Below are 18,886 nucleotides of genomic sequence, written 5' to 3'. Positions count from 1 at the left end.
TAATGAGAACTGATTTTGAAAAAATATATTAAAGGGAAAGCGAAAGAATTGTTGGGGAGCCCTTTATAATAGCTTTTAAGTTCCGTTAGTGAAAAAAAGTGGGGCTTAGAGTATGGAAGTGGGGTTGAGGTACTTGGCCTCATCAAAATAATAAGTAGGAGCTATTTTTGTGTTTTGTGGGAAGGGAAATGGAACTGCTGGATATGGAGGATAGCTCACCTAGGTTACTAGGTTATCAGGACTTAAGACACAGCACTTTTCAAGAATCTAAAAATGAAATGGATTTTTCCATTCTTGCCCCCCAAGGTTAGGTAACTGGCACCTGCATTTGCCTCAAGTAAATTAATTCAGTGAATATTCACCCCTAATATGTGCAGGGTACCTTATCAGGTAAGGAGTGAGATGGAGGGGTAGGCCGTGGAAATAAATGCAAAGACATAAAGTATTTGCCCAGAGCACGAGTAAGTTCCTGAGAAAACCGGGTTTCCCAATCAGTGTGCTTGGCAGTGTACCAAGCTGCCTGAGATTTCTTTTTTTTTTTTTTCTTTTGTCCTACCTGGTCATGTGGAGATCTTTCTTGTGATTTGGGGTGTTTGAGCTGTTTTGCCAGCGTTCAGCAGGTATTCTGTGAGAATTGTTCCAGATGCAGATGTATTTTTGATGTACCTGTGAGAGGAGGTGATCTCCCCTGTCCTTCTATTCCGACATCTTGATGGGAGCCTCCCCCAAGCTGCCTGAGAGACCAACATAAGACAGTAATGACTCTAGGGCTAAACTCTCCCATAAACCTCAGGGGCTGCGTGAGGGCTTAACAGAAGAGGCAAAACTGGGATAGTTCCATAAGCCTCGAGCAAACCCTTACCTCAGAGTTTAGAAAACACCCTTAGGGAAGTTAATTACTGACGTTTAAAATTGACGTTAGAAAGAATAAAGCTTATTGTTTTTCATTTTTCCACATTTGCAAATTACAAATAATGCAATAAACAGAAACATTCTTGATTAAACTTAAAAGAGAAGAAAATACAAGCAAAGCGGATTAACAGAAGATAAAGAAAAAAACAGGAAAGCCGTCGACCTCTGCAAGAACCTCACGACCCCCTCCGCCGGATGTGGGTAAATGGAGCTCCGCCCCCAGCCGACGAGCGGGCCTCACGGGATCCTCGCTCTAGTTCCGCCTCCGCTTGGCTCGGCTCCACCCCGCTCCGGGAGCTGCGCGCCTATGCGGCGAGTCAGGGAAAAACCAGGCGGGACTTCCGGCGTTTGAAAAACTTCCGGCGGGAACCGGAAGATGTGGTCGCACACACAACAGAATCCCGGGCCTTCTGACACGCTGGGCGGGAAGGTGAGCTGAGCGTCCGCCTTGGCGGTCTTCCTGCGGGCTCGCGGGATCCCGGCGCCCGGGCTCCGGTATTTTTGGGGCCATTAAGAAAGTTCTGAGCGCTCATTTGGGAAATAACATCCCTTTTTAAAGTGAGAAGCTTCATTACAGTTTACTGTCTGCAGTCTGTATCTCATTCCGTACCCTCGAAAACCCCTCCTACCTGCCGCGTGTCACCTGGCGCGTCTTCTCAGACAAGCTCTTAGCGCATAGGGGCAGACGTGGGAAAGCCCGGGCAGACCTAGATTGTTTTCAAACCTCAACTGATCGGAGATGGGGGAGGAAGCGCCCTTTTCACTATCAGATCATGGCCCTGGCAGAATCAGCTGCATCCTCAGTAGTGTGCCTGGCGCGTAAGAGGTACTGAATAACTGTAGAGGAAAGGAACGAATGGGAACACTCCAGGCACCTCTTCTCGAGCCTCCCATTCGCCAGTATGTCATAAATATAATGTATGTGCAATGGGAAACGAGCCTAGGCTTTGTGTTTGGGGCGCTGGGTTCTGGTCCTTATGCCACATAGATCTTCCCTTTGAGTAAACCGTATCACTTCACTGGATCTCAGGCTTCTTATTCATAAAAGAGAATAGCAGGACTGTCTGATTTCTGAGGCTCTTTCCAGCTCTAGTATTTTATTTTTATTACTAAGGGATCTGTGCTGACATTCCAAGGACTTTTGTTGGTACACAGGGAAACTTCTTTAGGTGCCTCTTAAAAAGTTGTTCCCCCCGTTTTCCTTTAAGTTATCTAATTGTTGTTTTTACAGTTTTAGTGTAATATTTGTGTGTGTGCAGGTCTTTCCAGCCCCTCCCCCACTTTTCACTTGCCCTGGCTTGGTGCCTCCTCTCAGTAACATCATAGCAACCTCCAAGTTATTGATTCTGAGTCGGCTTTCGTACCCACAGAGATAAGAGAGCTTGGAGGAGTGAAAATCTCAAGGCACTAACAATAGGGATGTTCTCTTGTACCATCACTTTTTCAAGAAAGCAATGAGTGCCATGTGTGATGTTGCCTAATAGTGCTGGGGGAAAAATGTATATTCCTGTGTAGAGACTGTTTTTATGTATATATTCTTATATTCACTTAAAAATAGTTACAGAGCAGCTATTAAGTGCCAGGCTCCGTGTGATACAGAAGTGAAAAAGACAAATGTGGTTTCTTCAAACTTTATGGTGCTTACCGCCATGAAGTAAATGTGGGGAATGCAGACAATAAACAAGGATAATTATAGATTGTTACATAGTACTGTATAAAGGAAATAAATAGGGTCCTATAATAATATTTTATCTGAGAAATGCATGTTAGGCCTAAAATATTGAGATCTAAGCGCTGAGAAGGAGCCAGCCTATTGATGAGCAGGGGGAATAGTGCTCCCGGCAGAGGGAACCTGGGGTGGGGAAGGATCACGCTTGTTACATGGACTGAAAGAATGTTGTGACTATGGCTGTGGAGCTACAGGGAGTGGTAAAGGTGGTTAGAAAGGTAGGCAGTGGTCACTTCTTCAAGGCGTTCTAGAAGGCTATGGTAAAAAATATGATTTGACTCTTAAGTGGAGGATGGAATAGGAAGTCATTGAATGGTTTTAAAGCATTTTCTAAATGTCAGATGGAATGGGTTTGTGGAGGATGGGTTTTAGGAGCATGAGTGGAAGCAGGGAGGCCAGTTAAGAGGCTATTACAGTAGTCCAGGTGAGAAGCGTTTGGGACTGAAGCCTCACTGGAGATCATCAAGATTTAAGATACATTTTGGAGGCAGAATTTATGTGACTTACTTACAGACTGGATGTGGGAGATGAAAGAAATAACAGATTTGCAAGGTTTTGGTTTAGCAAGTGAAACTTTAGAGGATGATGGTTATGTTCAGTATCTTGATGGTGGAGATAAGTATACATATGTCAAAACGTATCAAATCTGTACACTTCAAACATGAACAATTTATTGTATGTCAGTTATAGCTCAGTGAACCTGTTAAAATTTTAACAACGTTCTAACTTAGCAAAGAACCATTCATCTTAGGTGGATGGTGGTGCCATTTACAAAGATGGGAAAGACTGAGGTCCGAATGGGTTTTAGGACAAGGAATAGTTATCAGGAGTTCCACTGTGGATATGTTAAATTTTGGATAACTGTGAAGCATCTAAATAGTTTCATAAGCAGGCAGTTTATTATGTAAATCTGAATCTCAGAGGTAAGATTTGTGATGGAGGTATTAGGTTTGTTAGTAAGTAGGTGACAGAAGTATTTAAAACCATGGAAATGGATTAAATTTTGGTTAATCTACAAATCCTATGATAGGAAATAAGAGAACATGGGAGGATTGGAGATGGACAAACAGTTCCCAGAACATTGATGGTAAAACTGGAGTATGGATGCCTCTGGGAGTATACATACCCCTGGGTATACCTAGATAGGTACACAGTTTTTAAGAAAGAATTTCTAAGTCCTTACCTTCTGTATATACTCTTTCTAAAACTGCTTTGCCTGAAATAGGCTTATGTGTTCATGCATATTCTCCTTTCCCACCTCCTTTTTCAAATTCATATTTTTTTTTCTACTTGTCAAAAGACAAGTTCACCTCTTTTAATGGCAGCATTGCCTCCAGGGTGCCTGATAAAGGAGCATTTGGAAATATTTGTTTTAGGAAAGTCTTCTCCAGTGGTTAATTAAAATTTTATGAGCTTCCCAAGGATTTGTCTACCCCTATTTATAACACATTTCTGTTAAAGCTGAAGTGTGGAGTTAGAATTGGTGCATGGTGGTCTGTGTGGGAAAGCTCTGAATTCAGGTGTAATGTAGAAGGGGGTGATGGGAGTGGATGATCTGGTTGGGTTGTTTGTCGAGGAGCTTAGCACCTTCAGCTTTTTATTCTTGGGCCGGTCAGATTCTCCAAAGAAGAATCTTCCCATGCTCCTCCTTAGAGGGCAGGAAGCTGACTGGCAGCTTTTTTAGTAGCATAATGGGGGAAGGGGGCCGGGAATCTCTGTTTAACATTCAGCCTGTATGGTTCCCAGGTCCACAACTGTACTTCATGTCCTCTAGTCTAGAGACTTGTTTTACCTTCTCCAGAGAATAAACCTCCAGACTTTTTCCTGGGGCAGTTGTTAATAGCACGAAGTGGAGTAGGGCATCTAGAGATATTCCTTTGCTTCAGACAGCTTACACCCAGCCCTGACTCCCTTTACCCTTAGTTCCAAGGTATCAGGTACCATGTCCTGTGATTTTTTTTTTTTTTTTTTTTGAGGATACTGCAGAGTAAATTGGTTTGGTTCTGAAATGCTCCCACTGCTGACTTGGGGTTTTAATTTTTATATAGTAAAATTTGCTAATCTTTTTGGCTTTTGGAATTTCGAGTCATGCCTAGGAAAACCTTAATTCTCCCACCTCCACTCAGAATTATCAAAACAGTCTTCTTTGCCTTTTGTAGTACTGTAGTTTTATTTGGTACATTTAAATCATTAGTCAGTGTGGAATATATTTTAGTTCATGGTGTGGCAGCAAGAATTAAACACTTCCTTTCCTCCAGAGGGATAGCTGATTGTCTTTTTTTTTTTTTTTTTTTTTTTTTTTTTGTGGTACGCGGGCCTCGCACTGCTATGGCCTCTCCCGTTGCGGAGCACAGGCTCCGGATGCGCAGGCCTAGCGGCCACAGCTCACAGGCCCAGCCACTCCGTGGCACGTGGGATCCTCCCGGACCGGGGCACAAACCCGTGACCCTCGCATCAGCAGGCAGACTCTCAACCACTGAGCCACCAGGGAAGCCCCTAGCTGATGGTCTTAATACCACTTATTCAATAATTCATTTCTGGACTTCCCTGGTGGCATAGTGGTTAAGAATCGCCTGCCAGTGCAGGGGACACTGGTTCGATCCCTGGTCCAGGAAGATCCCACATGCCCCAGAGCCTGCGCTCTAGAGCCTGCAAGCCACAACTGCTGAGCCCACGTACCACAACTACTGAAGCCTGTGCCCTAGAGCCCGTGCTCTGCAACAAGAGAAGCCATCGCGATGCGAAGCCTGTGCACCACGACGAGAAGCCCCCGTGCCACAACGAGAAGCCCGCGCACCGCAACGAAGAGTAGCCCCCACTCACCGCAACTAGAGAAAGCCCACGTGCAGCAACGGAGGCCCAACGCAACCAAAAATAAATGAATAAATAAAATTGATTGAAATGCCACCCCATCATACACTGACTTACTCCGTTTCTGTTTTTGTTTTATTGTGGTAAAATACGTACAACACAGAAATCACAAATTATCCGTTCCTTTATGATCAGTATCTAGGAGCACTTATTTGAGGAATGATGACCTTGATAAACATAAAATTCAGAAAAGGCGGTGAAGGAAAAGATGGAAGCATATCCTGTCTCCTTCTTTTGTTGTCCTGGTTCCCTCTGGGCACTCTCCTGTCCAGTAGTTCTGCACCCACTGGACTGAGTTGAGCTATAGCTGCCAGGGGGACATGTTCCCTTTTGTGACAACCACTTTGGTATTTCTGTGAGGTATTTGTTCCTTCTCCAAGTGGAAGTTAGAACGGAGGCATTATAACATATGACTGGTTTAGGAACTTGTTTAAAGGTTTACAAATATGTCAGAGTCTAATGTAGTTTTTATGGTTTGACATACAGTCTTTAGGTAATAAAATTTATCAGCTAAAGTAAATTTGTTTACTTCCTGTATTGTATGATGTCTCTGGTTATTTGAGTCCTTTTTTTTTTTTAGAGCTGGGCCTTTGAATTTGGGAAATATTTTCTAGTGGCATTTGTGATTAATTATTTTACTTAAAAATTGTGAGCTTTTATTATAAGGGACTAGATTATCTTGTTTTAGGAGGAGCCTGGCTGCTTATTCAGTCAATCAGCATTGCTTATTTGACTGCCAACTTTGTAGATGGGCCTCTACTTATACTGTAAGGAGATAAAGAAGAAGGAAGGTATTTCTTGTCTTTGAGATAGAGTTTAATAAAGGACTTTATAATTTGCTGTCTGATAAATTATCAAATAATACTTGCAGTATATGCAAGCATATAATTCTAAAAAATGAAGAATTCTCACCCTACAGGAACTTATATGTTTCCAGAGATGGCCCATACTCATCAGGCTTTTGAAACCATGGGAAGGCTGTTAGCTGCCCTTATAGTTGGCAGCCACATAGGAAGGGAAACAAGTGTTCAGGCTTGTGAATGACTGTCATTTTTCCCCGCTATGACATTTTCTCGCAGCAGAGGTATTGGAGTGTTAGTTTTGAATGGCACATCATTTTGTAGACAAAATAAGTGATCAGTGATTTAAATCATACTGATTTCATGTTGCATTTCTTCTTTCAGATGTCAACATTGCCAAGAAGAGCAAAAATAAAAGTCCAGACTGTGATATCCAAAGATGAATTCTCTTCCTTCTCTGAGTTGTAAGCATATTGGTTTCATATGGGGTGGGAGAATGATGTGTATTTTAAGGAGATGCATTCTGCCATTTACTAACTTCTGAAGTCATTTGTGTTGAAGAAGGTTGTGTCTTTTTCATTCATTTATGTGACAAGTATTTATTGAACTCATGCTGTGTCCCAGGCTGTGTTTAGGTGTTGGTGATAAATTATTGAACAAGGAGAAAGTGACCAACTAAATATAAGATATAATATATACACTAGAATATAAGGTCCATAAGGGCAGTGGAGTTTGTTATATTGCTTTAGAGCACAGTTTCTCAACTTCAGCACTATTGACCATATAATCCTTTGGTACAGGGACTGTTCTTTACATTGTAGGATGTTTAGTAGCATCTCTGGTCTCTACCCATTAGTTGCCAATAGCATCCCCTCCCCCACCTCAGTTGGGACAATCAAAAATGTCTTTAGGCATTGTTTAAAAATGGAAAACCTCACTGTGACTATGGTGTGACATGACCCACTTATTACTTAAGGTAATACATGATTTCTTATGTTTTGAGTGTACAGGTGTGTGTATTGGTTAGGTGAGAGGAGAACGGAGGGAGACCTGTGATTTATAATGTATTGGAGGGTATTTCTGGTCAACTCTCTTGTTTTAGTTCTTAGCAATATCTCTTTATATATTGTGTTCACATTACTCCATTTTATATGAAACACCTTCTACCTTATTCTTTTTTCAAAAAGCATATATCTCTTTTTCACCTTTAACATTTGGCTTCATTTTTTCTGGAAATTTTTCTATCGTTTTACTTTTAGATCGTCTGCCTCTGAAGATGACAAGGAGGATAGTGCCTGGGAGCCCCAAAAGAAAGTCCCCAGAAGCCGTAAGCTGCCTGTTTCCAAGGAATCCAAACCGAAGAGGGCGCCACGGGTGAAGAAGAACACCCTACAGACCAAAGGTGGCTCAGAAGGTGTGACTGTTAAGGAAGAGCTGGTAGGTGCTTTAGCTGGATAGAGGGAACACTGCTGTGCCTTCCTAATTAGTGATGCTACTTTCTCCTTACATGGACTAGGACAAAGCAGGTAAATGGCAAAAACTGCAGGGCAATGGTGCCTTCTGCCAGGGGCCTTAATAGTATTTACCATCAGATCCACCGTGTTGGAGCAGAAGGAATATTTATCAACTGGCACTTATGTATATCTTGCTGTAAGCAAACACTGTAGCTACACCAATCTGGATTAAAAAAACCAACAACAATAAATTATAGGCTCTGTTGCAGTACCGAAAGGATTATGCATTTCCAAAATCATTCACTGTGGTATATGCATTTCCAAAATCATTCACTGTGGTATTCCTTTAAATAACAGCTTCCCTAGTTCATTTAAAAGAATACTCTTTTAATATGCAGTGGATGCCTGACTTCCCAGGGACTCATTTATCATGTATAGAGGGGACATTACATTGTACCTTGCTGTGCCCTTGGATAGGGCACTTGAATCGATCTTTTCTCCTATCAGCCAGCACCTCTGTTTCTTCATCTTTGCATGCAAGCTTTTCACTGAACACACTTTTAGTGGGTGGGTGGGTAGGCTTTACCTATAGCTGAGAAAGTATTGACTTGTCGGCAGAATTTGGAGGTTTTTCATTGAGCATGGCATAGCTGCACTTAAAAGTAGCTTGACTGCCTAATTAGGAAATATCTCTTAGTTCCGGGGTTCTTTGTATTGGGGTTACAAACCCTTTGAGAATTTGATTATAGTTATGAACCTTCTCTTCAGTAAAATGTACACATAAGTTTTAAAGTATGGTTCAAGAGCATACAGCTTAAGAACTCTTGTCATGGTGACTTCTTGATCCTTCCCATGGTGCTTGGTATATGTGTATTTCTTTTAAAGGGAAAAAGGGAATTCACATGGAAAGTCTCTCACTTAAGAGATATTCCACAAGTTTTCTGGCTCAATCATAGCACATGGAGCATGTTAGGCTATTTCATTTCATTGGTTTGGCATCTTGTTCTTGTGTAACCACCACCGAACAAAATAATTGAAAACCCTAATTAGGTGGAGCTAGAATTGGTTTTGGGTGGAGGTACAATTGGTAGCCTCTTAATAATTTTAAAATCTATTGTTAGCAAACATTGTAGACAAAATCCATCATTACTCAGTCTCTTCCTCTCCATGTTGCTGTAATTTGCCAATCCACTGGCCATTCCTTTTCATTCTTTGAAGACTTTAGCTCCTGCTTTGTATCTTCCTCTCTACATCTTCTGTCACTATTCTCAGTGATACCCCCCTCCACTTGGATGAGCCTTCTAATACCCTGTGTTCCTGGTTCTTTAACCTCCCCACCTCCAGTGCCTTTTTATTCTCTGCCTTCACCACACCTCTTGTGAGCTCAACCTGAATCTTGTCATGACCAGAAGCTGTGTTACCGCTGACATTTCTTTTCCTCCTATCTCACTTTTGTACCATCAGCTCATTTCCTGTTTTTCCAGCTTACTTGCTCAGGTGCCCTTACTGCCGCAATTTTGCAAATTTGTCACAACTTCTCATCAGTAGTTCTCAGCCTAGGGAACTTGAAAAAAAAAAAAAAAAAACCAATGCCCAGGCCCCTTTTGCAAACCAGTTAAATCTGGAAAGAATTCTGGAGGTAGGCCTTGGCACCAGTGGTATTATTTTCTTAAAGCTCCTCATGTGATTTTTATGTACAGCCAGAGTTGAGATCCATTACCTAATTCTTTGACTCTAGGGCTCTGTCACTGTCCATCAGCCCTTTTCTTTTCCTACCTAATCTAGCCTAGATTACATAATCACTTTTTATTGGATAGTCTCACCATTTTGCCCTTCTTTTATTCGATCCTACATGGCTGATTAAACCCCAGCACTGGGTGAGCCATAGCCTCTCCTGCCTGCACTGAGCAGCTAACCATTGTGGGAAACAGTCTCACCAGTGACCTAATTTGTTTTACTTTAGATTCATAATGTCAGACCTCAAAATTGCATCAGAAATACTTGGTAACCTCATTATTTTTCTTCAGCAGGTTTGTTTTTCCACCTTTTTCTCTTTTCTTAAACTTCCTAAATTCCTTTCTCTTCTGTCACTCAGCTGATGACATTGCCTTTTATTTATTTGAAAATATATGAAGTTTCCACTTTTCTCACGACCAAGCTATCTATATTTGTGTTCACCTTCTGTCCTATTGCTGTGGAGGAAATGTCATTCCTCCTACCAAGGATTGGTTCGCCGCTTGGGCTTAAGATCTCATCCACTCTTGTGCAAGGTCTCTGTTCCCTCTGTCATCTCCTTTCTTTTCTCTTGTCAACTTTCTTCCTCAATTGCTACAGAGTTTAAAATGCTCTTTTACATCTAACTTTTAAGAAGCCTTCCCTCGACTCCATATCCCTTTCCAGCTATCTGTCAAGCTCACACAATACAACACAAGGTCAAGACCAAGGCCTGCTGACTGATTCAACTGGTAAAGATATTTACAATGAGCCACTTCTTTGATTTAGAAAGTTTACGACTTTCAGAGATAGCAAAAAAAAAAGAATCGTCAGATTCTTCCTGGAGTTCTGGGTTTAGTTATAGGCTACATAATTACCATTTGAAGTGTTAAGAGTGATTAAAAAACCCATGAAGGCAAAAGATAATGAACTGTGATTTTTCAGTGTGTCAAAGATTCAGGTTAAATATAAGGAGGAAAAATATTTTCATGGCTTATTAAACTTGAGTATGTCACTGAGGAAGGCTGTAGAATCTTAGAAGCTTTAAAAATGGAGAGTTATGGGGCTTCCCTGGTGGCACAGTGGTTGAGAGTCCACCTGCCAATGCAGGGTACACGGGTTCGTGCCCTGGTCCGGGAAGATCCCACATGCCGCGGAGTGGCTGGGCCCGTGAGCCATGGCTGCTGAGACTGCGCGTCCGGAGACTGTGCTCCGCAACGGGAGAGGCCACAGCAGTGAGAGGCGTACCGCAAAATAAAATAAAGTCCCTGAAGGAAAAAAAAAAAATGGAGAGTTATTTCCATATTTTTGTTTGTTTGTTTATTTATTTATTTATGTTATTTTTGGCCGCGTTGAGTCTTCGTTGCTGCACACAGGCTTTCTCTAGTTGCAGCAAGTGAGGCTACTCTTTGTTGTGGCGTGCGGGCTTCTCATTGCAGTGGCTTCTCTTGCTGCAGAGCACAGGCTCTCAGCGCATGAGCTTCAGTAGTTTTGGCTCACAGTCTCTAGGGTGCAGACTCAGTAGTTGTGGCGCATGGGCTTAGTTGCTCTGCGGCATGTGGGCTCTTCCCAGACCAGGGCTCGAACCTGTGCCCCCTGCATTGGCAGGTGGATTCTCAACCACTGCACCACCAGGGAAGCCCTTTCCATATGTTTTTGATCTGTGTTTTGATCTAAACATGTTTGGATTCACTTTTCTCAAAATTTTTGGTCTTTGGACTCCTTTACACTTTTAGAACTTACTGAAGACCCCAAGGAACTTTTGCTTAGGTGGGTTGTATCTGTAAATATTTACCATATTAGAACTTAAAAATGAGAAAATATTCATCAATTAAAAAATAATAATAATCCTATTACATGTTAATGCAAATAACATGTTTTAATGAAAAATAAGTATATATTTTCCCCAAAACAACAAAAAATTTAATGATAATGACATTGTTTTACATTTTTGCAAATGTCTTTAATGTCTGATTTACTAGGAGATATTTGAAATAAAAAAGAAATCCCAGCCTCCACATAGATGTGTATTTGGAAAAGGGAATGGTGTTTTAATAGCCTTTTCAGATAATTGTAGATAGTATTTTATACTATACCAAAACTCAGTAAGTGATAGTTTAAAAGGTTTCATTGTGGAATCTGTAACCATACTATATTCTATTACATTAAAATCCATTGGTCTGTGTTGTTTGAATGGCTCTGTTACCTATGCATGATTTTGTAACATTATGTGTCGGTCATTTGGAAAATACTGGTTCACCAATTGATTGACTGTGAGACAACCACTGCACGTCAGTATGCATTGGCCTGCAGCAGAAGTGCTTTATGTGTACATTTGTGCTTTATGTACCTTTCAGTACAGACTATGAAAAAGGTGTGCTTTCAAGGATTGAAATTTTAAAAATTAATAACTTTTACTGCTTCATTCTTAAGTGAAGCTGACATTGTTTTATTGCAAGTGTGTGACAGCGAAGGGAACAGCGATTGCTAGTACAGCTTCGTGCCACTGCCTTGTTTTTTTTGCTACCATTGCTCTTGTACCATCTGTGAAATGTCAAACAGTGCCTTGGCATTATTATGAAAATAGTTGTGACCTTGCAGACCCCCTGAAAGGGTCTCAGGGGTCTATGAACAACACTAAGAAACCCTAGGTAAATTTTGCCTGGAGACTCCAGAGAAGATACCTTTAAGTGTCTAATTTTTGACTGCTGGCTTTTCTTTTTTTCCTCTTACTTTAAACCACCACCCCCCCCCCCGCCCTTAGTCATTTTACTTTTTCTTTATTTCTTCATCTACTTCCTTTTCCCTCTCCTGGGAGGTAGTCTGGGTGTGGTAGTCACGGTAATGATGGTGGTAACAGCAGATATTTGATTGCTTACCGTTAGCCAGGGGACATGTTCAGCACTTCATTTGCATGATATTACTTAATCTTCACAACAATCCCTTGAGGCAGGTGCTGTAATTATCCTGATTTTATAGACCAGAAAGCCAAGGGGAGAGATGTTAAGTGACTTGCTCATGGATCACAGATAGTGAGTAATGGAACTGGGTTTCTAAGTCAAGAACATGATTTTGTCAGCATTTCAGGAACCGATATATCTCTTGTGGGTGTTTTTACATCAGCCATGCTCATAAGAGTGGTGTATAAAACCAGAGTGCTGGTTTAATAATTAATAGTTTGATATAACCGTCGCAAGGAGTTAAATTCTTAAGACTAGCACTGTCTCTCGTTGGAGGCCGAAGTAAGTAGGGAATTAAATAATAATCAGAAATTTACTTGATGAGCATGGGCTCAGAATAGGAGAATTAGATAAATATTCATTTGGGTTTATTGAATGCCTTCTGTGGTCGAGGTACTGTGCTTGTCACAATGAGAACTGAATGTTTTAACTGCATGAGTCTAAGGTAGTCTGATGTATCCATCTCACAGGAGGGCTGTCTGAACCATTGGGAGCAAATTACTCAGAATCTGTTTGCTAACCTTTCCTCTTCTTTGTATGTTACTTAGAATGCTGATCGTATTTGCTTTCTACAGTTCTCCTTTTTCTGTTCCTCTAGGGCTGACAACTCTGTATGATTGACACGTTCTTTAGCTATGTCAATTAATTTGATCAAGTTATTATCAACTCTTATGGACTTGAGGAGGCATTCTATTTTTATATGTTCCAATTAAAAATGTAATACTTGGAGGGCTATTTAATGTATTATATATCATTTCCAGGTTAGGTGGTGATGGGTGAGCCTTAGGATGGAGGGGGTGTGCTCTTTATTATAGTTCCCAGTATTTTCAGTAGTCAGTAATTATGGAAAATTATCTGATAGGAGAGAAAATTCAATATTGACTGAAATTTAGTTTGGGAGCAGTTCTTTTGTTTGAGTTTGTGCCACCTACATCACTTAGGTAACTAAAAACAGCTAGCTTGCAAAATTGTGAACTCCATGGGGCAGGGTCTGTATCTTATTTACTACTCTAGTCTCAAAATGAGTGCCAGATGTCATTGCTTCACACCTGAGTTGTCACCTGGGGGGAGGGGTGGGTGGTGCAGAGAGTAGCCCTTGGACACCTGCATGTACTGCTGTGCAGCCTCTTACTAAGGAAAAATGCTTGGTACTACCCTGCTGTCCTGCCATGTTTTCTGTTCTCTTTCTGCATAAACTGGTGGCAGGTGTAGCGTGTTGAGTTTTATGAACCTGTGAGTGTTACTCTTCTCCCTCTAAAGTGTTGACTTTTGATTGCAAGTTTTAAATCTTGGTTTTTCTGCCAGGTGTACACCTATTCTCCACTTATTTAAAAAAATTAAACCTTCACCTGCAGTTGTGAAAATAATACAGAGAGATATCATGTACCCTTTATCACATTTCCCCCTATGGTCACATCTTGTAAAACTATAGTTAAATATCACAGCCAGGATATTGACATTGATAAATCCACTGGTCTTATTTAGATTTCTTCAGTTTTATTTGTATTCATTTATATGTGTGTATGTATATGTGTATATTTAGTTCTGTGCAATTTTACAATATGTATAGGTCTGTGTGTCCACCACACAGGACAGTCCTATCCCAAGGATCCCTAGTATTGCCCTTTTATTGTCATACCCACCTCCCTCCCAACCTCCACCCCCATCTCTGACCCCCAATAACCACTAATTTTTTCAGGAATATTGTATGCATGCAATCACATAGTATGTAACTTTTTGAGATTGGTGCTTTCCCTCCACTCAACATAATTTCCTTGAGATTCTTCCAGATTATTGTGTATGTCTACAATTTGTGCCTTTTCATTGCTGAATAATATTCCAGAGCCATTGGTTTTTATCATCTAATTCATGTGTGATCTCTTTGTGATTTGATAGAATAGCTCTGTGCCTATTGCTGATGTTGATTTGGAAGACAGAAAAAATAAATTGGAGACTGTGCAGGCTCTGAAAACAGCAAAGATGAAACGGAAAAATTCAGCTCAGTCACCGTCAGCTCGGAGGACCAAAAAGCTGAAAGCTGATGAAGAAACCAACAAAGCCAGCAGCTTAGAGAGCGGGAGTAACAGCACAGAGACACCGTCCACAAGCGCCACGTGGGAAGGTGGGTGCAAGAAGGAGGAGAGTGAAGATGGCTTCGCATGCAGTCAGCCCCCTTTGAAGAAAGTGAAGACAGAAATGTGTCCTCAGGGGCAGCCTGTCAGGTTTCCAGCAAATGCCAACAATATTAAGGAGGAGGTGGAAATGAACTGGGACATAGTACAGGTATGTGCAGCCTCTTTCTGTCACTTCAATTTGTTTGATTCCTTTCTTTTTGACTGAGATGGGGCTAGGGAAGGGCTGGGAGTTTTCAGTTCTCTTTTCACTTTTGCCAGTGGTCTCTGGAGGCTTTGCCCACTGGTTCCTTCCCTGGATACGCGGTTCGGTATTATTGCTTATTGTCCTCAGTTCTTTAGCTAAAAGCTGTGACCTCAGGCAAGGTAGATCCCCGCCTTGGTGTTCTAATGAACATGTCCTATATACACAGATTGCATCAACAGATTGGGCCCTCCTAAGTTCCTTCTTAAGTTTTTGCTTTGCACTTGGAATGTATTGCCTATAAAGGCAGTGCAGGTGATTAAGTCACTGACCATTAGTACATCTGTTTAACTTTTAGTGTAATGTTGTAATAGACTATGAACAAGGCCTAGTAATTTCTTAAAGGAAAATTTTACCCAAATTCTAACTTGAGCTGCCATAATTATATTTCTTACTACAGGAGAAATTGGATTTCTCCCAGTTTCTTTGGCTGGCTTTGGGGATGGTAGAGAAGACCTGAAGAGTGACTCTTAAACAGTGATTCTCAACCTCTTATCTGTCCCAGCACACTCTGGGAACGGTTCAGACTTAATCATAGCAGTGCCCCTCAGTGTAAATGGGGATAACCTCCCTCCTTATTGTCTGCCCCATGGTGATTTGATGTGTACTTCTTTCTCTGCTGTGAACTACCGCTCTAGAGCTTGGCGCCTCTGCTGGGTAATACTACTTCTCAGTCTGGGATTGTCTGTGTGTTACCTTTTTTTCAGAGGAACTTCTTTTTGTCCATGCTGCCTTTTCTATTACCTATTAGTCGAACATCACCAGTCATTTTTAATTATGATTTTTCTTCTCTCTGACTTATTAAGGAATAGAATGTTGCCTCATAGCTTTCTTCTCCTTCTTGTTCCTGAACAGTTCAGAGTTTCCTGGAGAGACAGTATAATTAGGCTCCTTTCTATGCCTTCTTTTTCTTTTTTCATTTAGGCCTGCAAAGAATTGTTTTAAAAGGTTGGTTTGGGCTTCCCTGGTGGCGCAGTGGTTGAGAGTCCGCCTGCTGATGCAGGGGACACAGGTTCTTGCCCAGGTCCGGGAAGATCCCACATGCTGCGGAGCGGCTAGGCCCATGAGCCATGTCACCCTGAAGCCTTTCTTAACAGGCAGACTCCTTGGTTCCAGTCCAGACCTACATGGGCAGGTGGATGTGTCCCACTTCCCTTCTCTTCTTTACTTTTAAGCTTACCTCTGCTGTTGACATAGATCTACCTTTAGTAGTTGACCCTGAGCGGGAGGGAGGGAGGGAGAAAGAGAGGGAGAGAGGAAGGTTTCAAAGCCCAGGAAATCTCTTGAACTGTGGAAATAAGTTTTACAAAAGGAAGTCAAGGGCTACTTATTCTATGAAACTTTGCTTCACACCCCTATCTCCTAATCTGTGTAACAGAGAAAGAGATGAAAATGACCCTACCTTTGCCAGCTGTCTCTTGGTTACAAGTAATAGAAACCTGCTTCTAATGAGCTTAAGCAGAAAAGAGTTTATTACCAAGGACCAGGGCCCTTTCAAAGATGCAAGGGACAAAGTGTGATCGAGTCTCCTAAAGGCCTTGAACCAAAAATTGGAAAACTGAGGACTTGAGGAAGTCATTTTCTCAGTTTTCTCTCTTTCAGAGGTTTCATGATCACCCATTTTTGCCCCTTCTCTGTTTGTCTGAGTTGTTATTTCCTTTCAACAGACCAGATTTCCCTGCTTCTTCACTGAAGGTGGAAGATGACAGCTCCACAATTCATTTACCATTAGTTTAAGCTTGTGAGGAGGGAAAAGTGTACGGAGAGAACAGGTTCCCAACTGCCAGAGGGTGAGTGGCAGAAGAGCAGCCAGGAGGAAAAGCTTCATTTGTAAATCGGTAGCAGCAGCGTCCATGGTTGTGTTGTTTGAATATCAAATGGAAGCAAATTTTCAGGTCCTGGAACTATTTTTATGGCCTTTGGCCATATTATTTGGGTAATATGGGTGTGCTTGTCTTTCTTTTCAATTCCAAGCATTTTTTCTCCTCCTCCTTACTGAAAGTGATTTTTGACAGCTCAAACAAGCCTGTACTCAGAATGTGGCACTCCTTGCTTGTGAGTTGGAGAGGCGGTTGCCTCCTCAGCTGCCGCCCTCGCTGAGCACCCTGAGGACAACTAGTACGCTCAGCATTTTCTAGATCGGTTTAGGGAACTTGCCTGGGGAACTTTAGGTGTGATTTACATGTTTGGGTTTTTTTAAAATTTAACCAGATACAGTCATCCTTGTCTAACCTTGAGTTACTTTTATGGGCAAGCCTTTTAGTGTATGTGGACTTCCTGTCCTATACTTTTTATTCTCTATAAGCCGGAGAGAGAATCATTCTATCTTAGCACTGCATTCCTGCTTCCAAACATGTTTGAGAATAGTGGTAGGTGTTAGGGGGAAAGGGGCTGAGAAGAGCGAGAGTCAGCAATGCCAAGTCAGATAGTCAGGAAGGCTTTGAACATTTGAGTGAGGACCAGAGTTAGTGAAATGCCTGTGGTATGCATTTTATCTGTCACAAAATGAAATGTATGTCCAAGTTCTTTGGGGAAGTCCTAACAAGTCCCTAGTTAGTAAGAAATAGTCAATGAAAATTAATTGTATAGGAATTATTATTACTAATTGAGCATGAGGGAAATGTCATTTATATTTCCTTCATTTTGTGTGCTGTTCCCCATGGACCCTGCCCACCATGACACTTTGATCCTCTAAATGTTTTTTCTCTTCAAGGTGTGTTTCTCATTTCTGAAAAGTCCACAGCTTTTTCAGGAATATCACTGCCTTGTTTGGGGAGGGAAAACTACATTGTCAATACTTATTTGTAGACTTTACATATAAACACACTTTTGTGTGTCTGTTTCCTAATCAGGTTTGGCAATCACCAGACTCCTTTGAGAAACAACCTACTTCAGCCCTTCCCCCAAGCCACAAATGTGTGGTTGCCATTAGAAACTAGTTTTCGTTAAAGTATATTTTATCATTACACAAATATATTTTGAGTACCATAACCTTTGTAAGAATTTGAAGAGGTGACTAGCTACAAGCAGTTTTTGAGAAAATTAAATACTCCCAAGTGGTGATTGTTGTTATGTAGTGTCTTTATTTTGAGGGGGGTGGGCGTGGAGTAGCCATATAGAATATCTTAGTAATGTTTGCTAAATTAAGGAGGAAAAGCAAGCAAAAACCCCTTTATTAGCCATTTTCCCCATTCTTGCAAGAAGATGATGTGGGATTATGTAGGTGAAGAAGAACATGGGATGAAAGAATAGGGGAAGGAAGAGGGACAGGAAGGAGGCGGGTGTCTCTGAGTTGGCTTTCTCGCTGCACTTCTACACCTAAGCATGCACCATCTGTTAGGTCAGCCTGTGTGTTCCAGGAGGGATTAAGGAAAAGAAATTGTATTGGCCCTTTTTATTTTTATAATTTAGCTCGTGGTATTTATTATGGGCTTAAAAAAACTTTCTGAAATATATATATGTATACATATATATATAAAATTGTACTTAAATATGCAACTCATGAATGTTCAAAATTGTAACCATGTAACAAGCTTTCAGATCAAGAAACAGAACATTACCAGCACCCTACAATCCCTTCATACCCTTTTTCAATCCTCCATCCCCTCGCCTAAAACCACTCCTCTGACTTCTAACAGCATAGTTTTTCCTTTTGCAGTCTTTAAGGAAACTTATGTGTGTGGTAAAATAAGTGGTATAATAAAATGAATAGGTAAGGGAAAAGAGAACAGCAGTAATCAAAACTGTTTTAGAAGGGAGGTGTCCAGTTGCTGGTTTGATTTTGAATAAAAAATTCTCTCTCAATCTACTCATTTGAGTGTCATTTAATTTAGATGCTAGTTTTTTAAAAATGCTGCCTGGATGATTAAGGCAATAGTTTAGCTGTTGATACCCAGCAGTTTTCTTTTTTAACTGAGGAAATGGGAATATAGGTTTTGAAGGAGGAAATTCTCAGGCCACTTGTGGAGAAGGCCATTTTGTTCGAGGTTTTAGACAGTAGAGGACAGTATGAAGGCATGTCTCATCGCAGTTGGATTTAGGAGGAAAAGTAAGGCGATTTGATTAATTTGT

The 18,886-nt window shown here is 41.2% G+C and overlaps 1 protein-coding gene across 4 annotated transcripts in view; it reads left to right on the top strand.

The window, feature by feature from the left end:
• The first annotated feature begins 1,268 nt into the window (after positions 1–1,268).
• Positions 1,269–18,886, top strand: part of SRBD1 (S1 RNA binding domain 1) — a 233,450-nt gene continuing 215,832 nt past the window's right edge. For 2 of the 4 annotated variants that reach the window (XM_082643126.1, XM_082643125.1), the window contains exons 1-4: positions 1,269–1,342; positions 6,697–6,776; positions 7,572–7,749; positions 14,336–14,722. In XM_082643126.1, coding sequence (XP_082499252.1) covers positions 1,289–1,342; positions 6,697–6,776; positions 7,572–7,749; positions 14,336–14,722 — 699 coding nt within the window. In that variant the 5' untranslated portion in view covers positions 1,269–1,288. Of the gene's footprint in view, positions 1,343–1,386; positions 1,471–6,696; positions 6,777–7,571; positions 7,750–14,335; positions 14,723–18,886 lie in introns of those variants that run through there. The other 2 variants (XM_082643128.1, XM_082643127.1) reach the window with 2 other exon arrangements.

This window comes from Mesoplodon mirus (assembly GCF_964341445.2).
Source record: "Mesoplodon mirus genome assembly, chromosome: 14".
NCBI lineage: Eukaryota > Metazoa > Chordata > Mammalia > Artiodactyla > Ziphiidae > Mesoplodon > Mesoplodon mirus.
Note: the sequence above shows the minus strand (reverse complement) of the source record. Positions and strands in the feature narration are given on the sequence as shown.